This window comes from Mustelus asterias, chromosome 7 (genome assembly GCF_964213995.1).
Source record: "Mustelus asterias chromosome 7, sMusAst1.hap1.1, whole genome shotgun sequence".
NCBI classification, from domain to species: domain Eukaryota; kingdom Metazoa; phylum Chordata; class Chondrichthyes; order Carcharhiniformes; family Triakidae; genus Mustelus; species Mustelus asterias.
Window position 1 is genome coordinate 83,891,389 of NC_135807.1, and position 13,264 is coordinate 83,904,652.

Sequence of the window (13,264 nt, forward strand, 5' to 3'; positions counted from 1 at the left end):
TTGGTGTGCATTTTGGTGATAGTGACCACAATTCGGTTACGTTCACCTTAGTGATGGAAAGGGATAGGCATGAACCTCGGGCCAGTGGTTTTAGCTGGGGGAAGGGTAATTATGAGGCTATTAGGAGAGAATTAGGAAACATAGGTTGGACTAGGAGATTACAGGGACTGGGAACGTCCGACATGTGGAGTTTTTTCAAGGAGCAGCTACTGCGAGTCTGTGATAGGTATGTCCCTGTCAGGCAAGGAGGAATTGGTAGGGCTAGGGAACCGTGGTGCACCAAAAAAGTTTCTTTGTTGGTTAAAAAGAAAAAGGAGGCTTATGTTCGGATGAGACGTGAGCACTCGGGTAGTGCACTAGAAAGCTTTAGATTGGCTAAGAGGGAGTTGAAGAGCGAGCTTAGAAGGGCTAAAAGGGGACATGAGAAGACTTTGGCGGATAGGGTTAAAGAGAATCCTAAGGCGTTCTATAGGTATGTCAAGAACAGAAGGTTGGTTAGGGCAAGTTTAGGGCCAGTTATAGATGGCAGAGGGAAGTTATGTGTGGAACCGGAGGAGATTGGTGAAGCATTGAACCAATATTTCTCTTCGGTGTTCACGCAAGGGGACATGAATATAGCTGAGGAGGACACTGGGTTGCAAGGGAGTAGAATAGACAGTATTACAGTTGATAAGGAGGATGTGCAGGATATTCTGGAGGGTCTGAAAATAGATAAATCCCCTGGTCCGGATGGGATTTATCCAAGGATTCTCTGGGAGGCAAGAGAAGTGATTGCAGAGCCTCTGGCTCTGATCTTCAGGTCGTCGTTGGCCTCTGGTATAGTACCAGAAGATTGGAGGTTAGCGAATGTTGTCCCATTGTTTAAGAAGGGGAACAGAGACTTCCCCGGGAATTATAGACCGGTGAGTCTCACTTCTGTTGTCGGCAAGATGTTGGAAAAAATTATAAGGGATAGGATTTATAGTTATTTGGAGAGTAATGAATTGATAGGTGATAGTCAGCATGGTTTTGTGGCAGGTAGGTCGTGCCTTACTAACCTTATTGAGTTTTTTGAGAAAGTGACCAAGGAGGTGGATGGGGGCAAGGCAGTGGACGTGGTATATATGGATTTTAGTAAGGCGTTTGATAAGGTTCACCATGGTAGGCTTCTTCAGAAAATGCAGATGTATGGGATTGGGGGTGATCTAGGAAATTGGATCAGGAATTGGCTAGCGGATAGGAAACAGAGGGTGGTGGTTGATAGTAAATATTCATCATGGAGTGCGGTTACAAGTGGTGTACCTCAGGGATCTGTTTTGGGGCCACTGCTGTTTGTAATATTTATTAATGATCTGGATGAGGGTATAGTTGGGTGGATTAGCAAATTTGCTGATGACACCAAAGTCGGTGGTGTGGTAGACAGTGAGGAAGGGTGTCGTAGTTTGCAGGAAGACTTAGACAGGTTGCAAAGTTGGGCCGAGAGGTGGCGGATGGAGGTTAATGCGGAGAAGTGTGAGGTAATTCACTTTGGTAGGAATAACAGATGTGTTGAGTATAGGGCTAACGGGAGGACTTTGAATAGTGTGGAGGAGCAGAGGGATCTAGGTGTATGTGTGCATAGATCCCTGAAAGTTGGGAATCAAGTAGATAAGGTTGTTAAGAAGGCATATGGTGTCTTGGCGTTTATTGGTAGGGGGATTGAATTTAGGAGTCGTAGCGTTATGTTGCAACTGTACACAACTCTGGTGCGGCCGCACTTGGAGTACTGTGTGCAGTTCTGGTCCCCACATTACAGGAAGGATGTGGAGGCTTTGGAGAGGGTGCAGAGGAGGTTTACCAGGATGTTGCCTGGTATGGAGGGGAGATCCTATGAGGAGAGGCTGAGGGATTTGGGATTGTTTTCGCTGGAAAGGCGGCGGCTAAGAGGGGATCTTATTGAAACATATAAGATGATTAGAGGTTTAGATAGGGTGGATAGTGATAGCCTTTTTCCTCTGATGGAGAAATCCAGCACGAGGGGGCATGGCTTTAAATTGAGGGGGGGTAGTTATAGAACCGATGTCAGGGGTAGGTTCTTTACCCAGAGGGTGGTGAGGGATTGGAATGCCCTGCCAGCATCAGTAGTAAATGCGCCTAGTTTGGGGGCGTTTAAGAGATCCGTAGATAGGTTCATGGACGAAAAGAAATTGGTTTAGGTTGGAGGGTCACAGTTTTTTTTTTAACTGGTCGGTGCAACATCGTGGGCCGAAGGGCCTGTTCTGCGCTGTAATGTTCTATGTTCTATGTTCTATCCTTCTCAAATAGTCTTTCTTTCTCATCGGGGTTAATTTTTGCTGAGAGTTGTTAAATATCTTCATAAAATTCTGCCACTGCAGCTCTACCTTTTGACCTTTCAACCTAGTTTCCCAGTTCACCATGACCAGCTCTGCCATCCATACCCTGATAGTTATCTGTATTTAGATTAAAACATAGTCATGGACCCCGCACTTCTTGCTTTCAAACTGAACATGAAATTCTATCATGTTGTGATCAATATCACTGAGAGGCTCTTTTGCCTGGAGGTCATTCATTAATTCTGTCCCATTGGATAGCCTGCTGCCAAAAACACTCATTTCCCAGGCTACCTTTGTCAATCCAATTCGCCCAACCTACATGTAGATTAAAGTCAGCCTTGATTATGGCGGTTCCCTTCTTATATGCCTCATTAATGACTTCCTGTATGCTCTGTCCTACAGTGTAACTACTGTTGGAGGCCTATAAACTACTCCCATAATTGACCTCTTGTCTTTAGATTCCTCATCTCTACCCATACTGATTCTACAACCTGATCATTCAAACTAAGGTCATCTCTCACTACTGAACTAATGCCATTGTTAATTTACAGAGCTACCCCACCACCTTTTCCAAGCTTTCTGTCATTCCAAGGTGTCCAATATCCTTCAATATTTAGATCCCAGCCTTGGTCCCCATGTCTCTGTAATGCTTATCAGGTCATACATATTTATTTCTATCTGTGCTAACAATTCATCCCTTTAGTTACAAATGCTGCGAACATTCAGATCTGGAGCGTTAAACTCTGATTTTGCATTTTTTTCAATTTTTGGCCTTATCAACTGGTGCTCTCTTATGATTATGATTATGGCCCTTCCTGTAACTCTCTGCCAATCATTACCCAAATTGCTGCCCTGCTCTATTACTTTGTTGTTTTGCTTTTCTATATTTCTTCGCACTTGATCTCTTCCCCCCACTATTTAGTTTAAAGCACTGTCTACCACCCTAGTTACATAATTCATCAAAACACTGGTCTCAGCACAGTACAAATGTAGAAAATCCCAATGGTACAACTCCCACTTTCCCCAATACTGGTGCCCGTGTCCCATGAATTGAAACCCATTTCTCCCACACCAATCCTTGAGGAATGTATTCATCTCCCTAATCTTATTTACTTTACGCCAATTTGCTTGTGGTTCAGATATACAGAGATTATTACTCTTGAGGTTCTGCTTTTTAATTTAGCTCCTCGTCGCTCATACTCCTTCAGCAGTAACTCTTTCTTAGTCCTACATCTGTCGTTGATTCCCATGTGGACCACAACAATTGGATCCTCCCTTCCCCATGGCAAGTTCCACTCCAGACCAAAGCAGGGAAGGGGGTTGGTTCCCTGGATTGCAGGAGAAATCTCAATCACTGGCCGGAGAGCCCACGTGGTCTGTGGCATATTAAAGATGGTGGGTGGGGGGTGATGGTGGTTGGGAACAAGGCGGATGGCAGACCCATCATGGGTGGGTGGAGAGGGTGAATGCACCTTGTGAGTCCCACAAGCAGTCTTGTTAAAGGCATTTACCTCAGATACAGTCCCACTGAAGCCACCCTTATTCTGCCAAGTTTCCCCGCGGTCTGGAAAACCCAGCTGCCTGCGGTTAAAAATGGAGTGACTGTTAAAATGAAGCAACGCAGCCTCATTATAATGTTTAAATGATTGACTCACTTCCAATGAGTGGGAAAATCATCTGTTCCCCATCACACCACTGCTAAAACCAGCAGCGGGCAGATTTGAGGGGAGTTTGACACCTGTCCCAGATTCTTTGCATTTTCACCTTCGACATGACCCCGGCTCACCCATATTTAGGAATTCTGATTCAGCTTATGGTTTAAGATCTTTAGCCTCACCTCTTCATAGACCCTGATACATTTGGTCAAATTAATTTGATTTGATAGGATTAGCTATTGCAATAGCTTGCGATAATTTTAATGATAATTAACACCCCATTCTGGTTCATTACTTTCTTCTTAGTTCAATGAACTTTCGCAAGAGATGCTGAGTACTGTATTGAACAATCAAAAAAACATTGTGATATTGGGTAAACTTTCAGGAAAGCTCCGAGTGTGCGTTATGTTGGTGTTGTGAAGTTGGGTAGGGTAATTGTAGGTAGGAAGTTAGAATTTGGTGTTTGTAAAATTGTAAAATGCAAGTATACAGAGAGCCCAAACCGAAACATTTGTATCGAAAAACCAAGCAGCAGTTTTACCAAGACAACAGGCTTTTGATTTTTTGAACTTAGCCAATCAATTTGAATCAGGCACCAAAAACCTATTAAATTTAAATCTGATGTTTTTGGCAACCTAGGACCAATCCTATTGTGAGAAAGATTGATATGTCATCATGGGTTAGCTCTGGCAGGTGGCAATTGCTCTACCCTCTTTGTCCCACTGCCCCCTGCCAGAGCTAACAGCTCACAGCTCTCAGTTCTCAAGAGAGAGAGAATCGCTGGCTCGTATAGCTTCATCTATGTCTTAGAGAAAGCACCATCTAGATTGCAAAGGAGAGAAGAAATTCCAGATAGAAGAATCAACAGAGAAATCCCAGAATTTTCCAGAAGACACAAAACCTGGTTGTAATTTAGAGAGTGACTAAATTCTATTTTGTTAATGAGTGGGAATTGTATTTTTTTGAACAGCATGCCATCAGAATCTTGTTTTATTTGGAAATAGTTAATAGAAGGGATTTATTTGGTTTGTTAATAGTTTAGTTAATTAGATAAATAAATTGTTGTGTTGATTTTAGAGTGTCAGTGATTTATTTTGTATTTAACCACTAGAAGTTGCTGAAGCGCAGGTCACACCATTTCACACACACTTTTTACAGATTATAAGGGGAGGTACGCCTCTTTGGGTGTTTTGGTGTTAGTTCTCAAAGGGAGGATCCACCTCTGCTTTGTAACATTTGGTCAGCAATGGTGAGTCTACACTGTATTATGTACTTTATACAGCACTCACCTTTTACATCGCTCTTTTGTTTAGACACATATGACGATGTGATTGTTCCCCCGAGTCACTGCCACTTCAAGAAAGCTGGCGAGGAATCTTGCAACTCAATCTACCAGACTATCATTTTCTTTCAACCATCAAAGAGTTCCCAAAAGGCAAAGCCCCAGCATAATTGTTGAGATCCAGGGTTTAGAAAAAGGTCACCGAGCAATGAATACAGAAGCCCCCATTTCCATCTCTGCCCATTTTCAGCTGAGTGGGTCAGGAACCTTGTAGTGTTTAGAAGCCATTGGCATCACTGGAGAAGTGGACATTTCAAAACTTCGGGAATTTGCATCGAGGTGGCTGCATTTCGACAGACTTCCAACAGAGTGGGGACATGGACCAAGGATTGGAGGTGTGAAGAGTATGGTAGGTGGTGATAGGAGACAAAAAGGGTACAGAGGCAAAAAGGATTAACGGGGGTAGGGGAAAAAGGAGGATGAAGGAGGTGAGGAAAGAGAGGAGGTGAAGATGGTAGGGAGATGAGTGGGGTATGGCAGGGGAGGAGGAATGAAGGTGAGGGGGGTATATAGATGAGGAGCAGAGAGAGTAAGGAGCGAAGGGAATAGGGTGGGGAGCGGCTTTGCACTGATTTGAAGAACAGAGCCGATGCTTCTGGGAAACAGGCCTTTTAACCTGCTGACCTTTGCACCAGCCAAGGTCTGTGAACTGTGGGAAAATTCCGGCCATGGTGCTTGGTGCTGACCTCACAGTGGCTTTCGATTTCAAATCTAGCACTAAGTCAAGGTGTTCACTAGCAATGATGTCAGCAAGCAGGTAGGCAGCCAATCACATTGAAGCATTCACAAACAGCAATTCAAGAACTTTAAAGCACTTCAAATCCTTCACTTTTAATTTAAATCTTTCACACAGTGAAATAAATGATGATGATTGAGGTAAGTCAGAGTACAATAAAGATAAACAATATTTATCAATAGGGCCAGAGTGCATTGACTGGCGGAAGGCAGACCAGAACAAACAGGTCCCTTTTTCAGCAAATTTGCAGAAAGAGCAGGAAGGAAGGGGGGGGGGGTTACCTCATCAGGGGCAACATCCCAAGGTAGATATGTCCACACCAGGCTTCAGCCCCTCCACCCTCTCGCATTCTCGTATTCCTATATTCCCCCACACACACTTGCATCTCTCCTCCATCCTCCCCCCCCGCCCGCCCCTGGCCCCCCGCAATCCACAAACCCCTATCCCTCCCCATCCAAAACCCAGGACTTATTTCTCTCTGGTAGCCATGTCCTCTTGTAGTCCCAGAACTGCCCACTATTGAGTTCAGGAGCTGCTAGGGCTGACCGATCTGACTAGCTACAGCTCTCGAGGGTGGAGCTTCCTTTGCCTCAGCGCTGGAAGTCTGACTCTCAACTTGTTGAGGCTGCCTCCAGCATGTTATCACTGCAGGGCAGCCCTCTGTCAAAGTCGATTGCTTTGCGATCAACTTTACGTCTGGTGGGGTAAGACCCTCCCTACTGCCCAACACCAACACCCCCCCGCACCCCCCCCCCCCCCTCAACCCCACCCCCATGTAAAATTCAGCCCATGGAATCTTTTATCATTGTGGAAAAAATTACATTCTTCAAACAGAATATTATCTATACGGGATCAGTGTGCAGGATTAGCAGTAATTATGAAGTTAGTACACTGTTGAAAAGACAGTTGCACCTTAATCAATAAGTGTAACTACTTCTTCACAATTTCTACAGTGAGATTAATACAGTAAATTCAATCGACTTCCATGATTTTCAAATGGGGGATCGGAACAGGGCACCCTCTGGGGAAGCACAGGATCATTGAAATAACTGCTGCATTTCTGGCTGGAATTTTCCAGCTTTGTCCACCGGTGAGATCTTCCAGTCCCGTCGCGATCAACGAGGCCGGAAAATCCCTGCTTCTGTGTCATTCGGCGCATGAGCAGACCCCCAGAGGTTGCTGTCAGTTCCAGTGGAGCAACGATTGAGAATGTTAACAGTTTAACTCTCATTTCAACTGCAAAATCTGGGCCAAAGTAAATTAACGGGCATCTATTAACCCTTCTGATGAAGGGTCATCAACTGGAAACATTATCCTCTCCACAGATGCTGCCTGACCTGCTGAGTATCGCCAGCGTTTTTTGTTTTATTAACTGGTAGTATTAATTTGCCATGAAGAAAGAATCTATATCAATAAGAGGAAAATAATCTACTCACTTGGCTCATTTGTCATTGCCGACCAGGTAAGGTACATAATATACAGAGTGATGATGGAGGATTGAAGACCAGTGCAAAGCTGAAATTCCTGGAATTGAATACAATTCAGTAAAGAATCTTAATTGTTCGCGAACAAGTAAATATTTTTTTAAAAAAGAAATCTAATAACTTAAGAAGCATATTTAATCATGAGGCTTTTTTTTGCTGAATAACTTGTTAAACCTACAGATTCAGGCAAGAAAAACAATTTCAAATTGCATTGGACATAACTTATTTTGCTCAAAGCATTGTTAAGCAGCGCAAAAATAAAAGATAATAATGCAAATTAATGTTTCCAAATAGCACCAAAACATTTTAAAAGATTGCTTACATTAATTTTTCTAATTTCTTGAAATTTTCTGAAAGCCAGTTAATACTGCTATTAATTACAAAATAAAGCCAAAATGTACAACTTGCACAAGTTTAAACAATGCATATGCAGTTCCTATCATAAGTTGAAGTATAAATCATTTTGCAATGGCAGGGGTTCAGTGTAGCATGAGTTAAAATATTACAGTACGTCATTTCTCAAGTTAAGAAATTGAACCTCTTCCCTAACCATTTTCCTTGCTTATTTCCCATTTTGGTCACCACCTTTCTGCTTATTATCAACCTCTTTGTTGGGCTGCCACAGTTTTCTCATTGTGCTGTCTGCATAATACAATGGTTTTTTCTCATTGATTCTGCTTTGCTGTTTCTGTGAGTCTCCACCCCTCAGTTCACTTTCATATCTTACCAGTGTTTATGGGCCATTATATTTCATTAATGATATACCTAATGGGTGGAATTTTCCTGTCCCACCTGCCACGGGAATCGTCGTGGGCAAGGGCAGACCATGCAAAGGTCCACTGACCTCAGGTGGCAATTTCTGGCCTTGGAGCAAGCACAGCTGGAAAATCCTGCCCAATGTGTCTCCTATCTTTAAGAAGCTCAAAATAGTCACTGGAAAATGGGGCTGAATTTTCACCATGAAGGCGGGAAACTCACATATACAACTTTGGCTTTGGGAACGTGAGGTTAGGGCATGATCTAGTTGGGCGTCCCTCCAGAGGCAGTTTGGAAGCAATAATAGATACGGATGAGTGATGAGGTGTGCTGGTTAGGAGGCCCACCTCAGTTCTCTGAGACTTCGTCCCAGTTTATCAAAGAATGTTAGGCCCTTTGCCCACTCCCTCATGCCTTCTGATACCTCAACTCATCTATTCCATATCCCTCTTACCCCATGCAACCTCCATGCCACCTTATATTCCCAACATTATTACCTCCATGCCACCTCATACACCCCAATGCCATCTCCATAGTCACTCACCCAGTATTAAATATGGATAGGCTTCAGGAGCCATGTGGAGATGAAAGAAAATTAAACTTATAATATTCTAAGAGAACTCTCACTCAAGCTCATTTGATACCGAAAACAATTTCCATTCATGAAACCAATTCAAAGATTTTAAATCACCTCAGGTGCTCAATCTGTTATAAAAACAAAGGCTTCTATTCAAAAACCTCTAAAAGGCAGCTAATTGTTAATAGTTTCACAAAACTGTTAATTAAAATGTGAACTCCGCCCCTCTGCTGAGATAAGTTGTTTCTGAGCATTTGAAACTCAACCAAGCATTCATATTGGGCTCAGCTATTATAAGAGCCACTTGGAAATTTTCATGGCCAAAGTGTAGCATTCAGCAATCGTGCTTCAGGTGAACTTGCTGATCAGGATCTGGTGGTGGAGTTGGATGCTTAAGCCTCCCTTAAAGGAACGCTGAGATAGAAAATTGGAAGATACAACTCAGCATGCCACCCTTAATATTACTGGTGAGAAGTGACGTCACATTTTTATTATTCCTTTTGATCTCCCTATTGTACAAGCGCACACCAAAGAAACAGAATAGAACAGAACAGAAATGTAATATATTCAACAACATCTCAAATATGACACATAAATGTGAAAACACTAACCACAGTGTACCCATTAATGCTCTAGGCGAGATAGCACCCTACGCTCACGCACACTCCTATGATGTGCCCTCCATGTTGCCTCGGAGGAGGTGGTGGCAGGCTGTCTAAATGGCAATGAGGATCATGGTGGCTGACCTCATTGTGCAGGCATCTTTTGGAGTCCTCCTTCAGACACTAGCCTCTGTATCTCCGTATGGGCAGCCATGGTCACTGGCATCTGGGCAGTAGAAAAGGGCTCTGGTGGAGGGGGTGGGGAGGTGGAGGAAGGTGACGGTTCTGAGGAATGCTCATTACGTTCATTCTCCTCAGAGACCTCCACAGGCCTACATTGGCCTTCAGGCGAGGTTATTGGGACTGGCTGCTGGTACCCAGCAGTCGTACAATCCAGCAACTATTGGGCCAACAGTGTGATCATCATGTTAAGGGTATGTAGCTTCTCCTGTCTCCTGTGCATGTCAGCACTCACACCTTTCAGTGGCTGGATCCCGGCCAGTGAGGGAGTTTTGCACCCTTTCCTGGTCGGGACTCCTGCGTCCACTCTGAATATTGCTGCATGTGTTACTCCACATGATCAGCCGATCTCTCACGTTCAGAGCTTACGTGGTTGAGTCCCGGGGCAATGTGGAGCTCACGGTGGCTCACAATTGGACTCCTCCAATTGTATTCCCAGAGCACTCGCTATGTCAGGGAACTCTGCTGGATGTTTGGACATTTGTTCCTGATTGGACAAATACTGTGCCCCAAAAGCTAAATTCTGAGGCTCAGTACAGCAGTGCCATAACTTTCCATCCTCCTCCGACAGGGACTGTGTGCAGATGTCTCTGACTCTGACACCTCCTCCTGCACTCTGGTACGGTGATTTTCACCTTGTGCTAATGACTAAATGTGTGCTGCATCCCTCCAAACTGCTTGTATCTGTGTTGTTGGGGTGTGGACTAGTATGGCTGTGTGCCTGGGGACATCTCTTCCTCCTCTTGATGCCTGAGGGATGGTCTGAACTGATGGGCAACAGCAAGCAGAGCTGGGATCTGTGAATCACAAAATGAGATATTTACGTACAGCCCTTCTCATTGTGTAAGTACACTCTGATGCTGCCTTAACCATGTTTGCTCTACCCACATGGCACAACCCCCATCATTGCCCTCCCGCTCATGCCAATGTTTCATTGTGCTCAGCAAAGTAACGGCATAATCTCCACCATTTCCACCATGTGCCAAGCAATCTCAACACCTCTTTTTTCACTTGCTACTGGAGATTCGCCATCACTAACAGACAGTTACCTAGCGATCTCCATAGTCAACTGCTCCATTAAGCACTTGGGCTTCAGGTAGAGTGACTCACCCCTAGCCCCGGCCATCGCCTTTGCATTCTTGTCCCTTTTGTTCTACAACCAAAACATAAATTTAATTTATGTTACCCTCATATATAGCGCATGTGGTGGTACTACTTTTCATTGCACCCATGCACCACAGTAGCTAAATATGCTGCTTACACATAAAAAAACTCAATGCAGAAGCAGATTTTGCACTTTAACACGCAGATGTGATCCTTCCCTTTGACTTCTGTGTCTACTCACCTTGCAAGAACGCAATAGGTCACTGAATCTACCGGATCCACAATCTCTGGTGATCTCCAGGGGTGCTCACCACTGCTGCAATCTGAATCCGTGCATTCTTGGTTGCAGCAGGTGGTTTGTCTTGGGCAACAGACATATGATCTCCTTTCTCCTCTGGACCTCCTCTACCAAGAGCTGCAGGTCCCAGTCAGAATAGCATAGGGCAGCTGACCCATCTCTTCCAAAGCAGCAATAAATCAATTAGTGAAAATGTAAGGTGAAAGGGTCATGAGCAACTCAGAATACGTTAGCGCAACATGCACTAACTATTTGCATCATCTCATCTTATTCAGTGGTTGAGAGAAGGGATTTGCACCTATGCCTGGTGCTGTGTATGTTGCAGTGACATGTGCAAGGTGACATGTTGTGCTCAACCACAACTGAAAGCTCTGCAGACTTACTCTGTCTTATTCAGACTATCATGCCACTGCACTGTGCAAATGTAAGGAATCTGGTCAAGGGTCCACAGTGTGGGCACATCTAGAGAACCGTGTGGTAATAGGGCAAGTGCGTGGTGCACTAAACCAATGTTGTTCATTTATCCACTGAGTCCAGCGAGCTTACTAAAGCACTGCAGTTCATTTTAATCAAGTAATGGTGGTGAGGCGGGCCACCTCCATGGCTGTGTCTTGAGAATCCATTCAATGGCTTAGTTCAGCACGTTTTTGATTAGGAAGCAGCAATGACAATTCTGCCACAGGGAAAGCCCATGATGGGTCATCCATTCTGGGATAATCTATTTACAACATTGACAGCTTTGACACTCACCTGAAAACTCAATAATATAGGCTCCAAAGCTCGGAATTTTCAGCATTCAAGAATTACTACTCAAACCAGCAACTCAGGGATGCTTTTTGTATACGCTTAGTCATGCAGCCCCTAACCACACCCCGTTGCCCCCAACCAAAAATCAGAACTGTGGATGGCCATTTTTAAAGATTAGGTTTGTAGAGCCAGGAATTCTCCTGTCATTGCGCACCCAACCCAGAAGGAAAAATGTGGTTTTCCACAGTGCACTTCCTGGATATTTCTGAGAAGCCGTGTTTATGGAGAGTACACTTCTCCCGACTGGCTGCTGCTGATCTTTCAAACCCCCTCAAACAAGAACTGCTACCTGCTGGGCCATGTAGTCATGTTTCAAGAGTGCTGGAAATTTATTTTTGCCATAGGCTCGTTCCAAGATGCTTACAGGGGCATCTCTACCCGTCTGCAATGCGCAATTATATCAAGCAGGCCCTTTCCCTATGAATGCCAACAATCACAGATGGAGTTCTGGGATTTTCAACACTGGACAGGAGGTGGAACATTTATTTTCTCCAGCGGGGGGCAGGCAGCCCTCCAGATAGCTGCTAAGGAGATAGTTGGAACATCACTCAAGACACCAATACCTGGAACATTGTTCCAAGAATGTAGCCTACAGATCAGGAAAGAAATCAATTATTTGACAAACATTGTTGAAGTATGAACACAGCTTGAATACTTACTCATCACTGCTCTCAGGTTCATTCATCACAACACTCAGCACTGACCACACTCCCCTGCTTTATTACCCTGCAACGGTCAGTGGCAATACTTGAGAAGATTCTGTGCAGGATTTCTTTACATTACTTTGTCTCTTGTCATATGCTTTCAACATCTGCTTCATTTTTGTTTGCTCTCCCTCACACCACAATTTAAATCTTCTAATATTTTTTCATTTCGAGGTGGGTTCTGGCTGGAAGTGGGGAGGGGATGGGAGGCATGATAACTGGAGGCAAATCCGGGAATTTTGTCAGTACGTTGGAATGCCCGATTTCAACATAGGATCATAGAGTCCCTACAGTGCAGAAAGAGGCTATTCGGCCCATCAAGCCTGCACTGACAGAAAACCCACCTTATCTCCAAGTATTTACCCTACTAGTCCCCCTGACACTAAGGGGCAATTTAGCATAGCCAATCCACCTAACCCGCACATCTTTGGAGTGTGGGAGTTAACTGGAGCATCCGGAGGAAACGCACGCTGACATGGGGAGAATGTGCAAACTCCACACAGAGAGTCACCCCAGGCCGGAATTGAACTGCGGTCCCTGTCAAAGTGGGACAGCAGTGCTAAACACAGTGGTGACTAATATTCCCTCTAAGCTGTGCGGGTCTGTGACAATTGGAAGTTAAATGTGTAGGAAACAAACGGGCCACA

At 44.4% G+C, this 13,264-nt stretch overlaps 1 protein-coding gene across 2 annotated transcripts in view; it reads right to left on the reverse strand.

The window, feature by feature from the left end:
• LOC144495821 (serine incorporator 1-like) overlaps nucleotides 1–13,264 on the reverse strand; it is a 123,679-nt gene that overhangs the window by 25,744 nt on the left and 84,671 nt on the right. For both annotated transcript variants that reach the window (XM_078216350.1, XM_078216351.1), the window contains exon 7: nucleotides 7,482–7,569. In XM_078216350.1, the coding sequence (XP_078072476.1) occupies nucleotides 7,482–7,569 (88 nt within the window). The remainder of the gene's footprint in view (nucleotides 1–7,481; nucleotides 7,570–13,264) is intronic.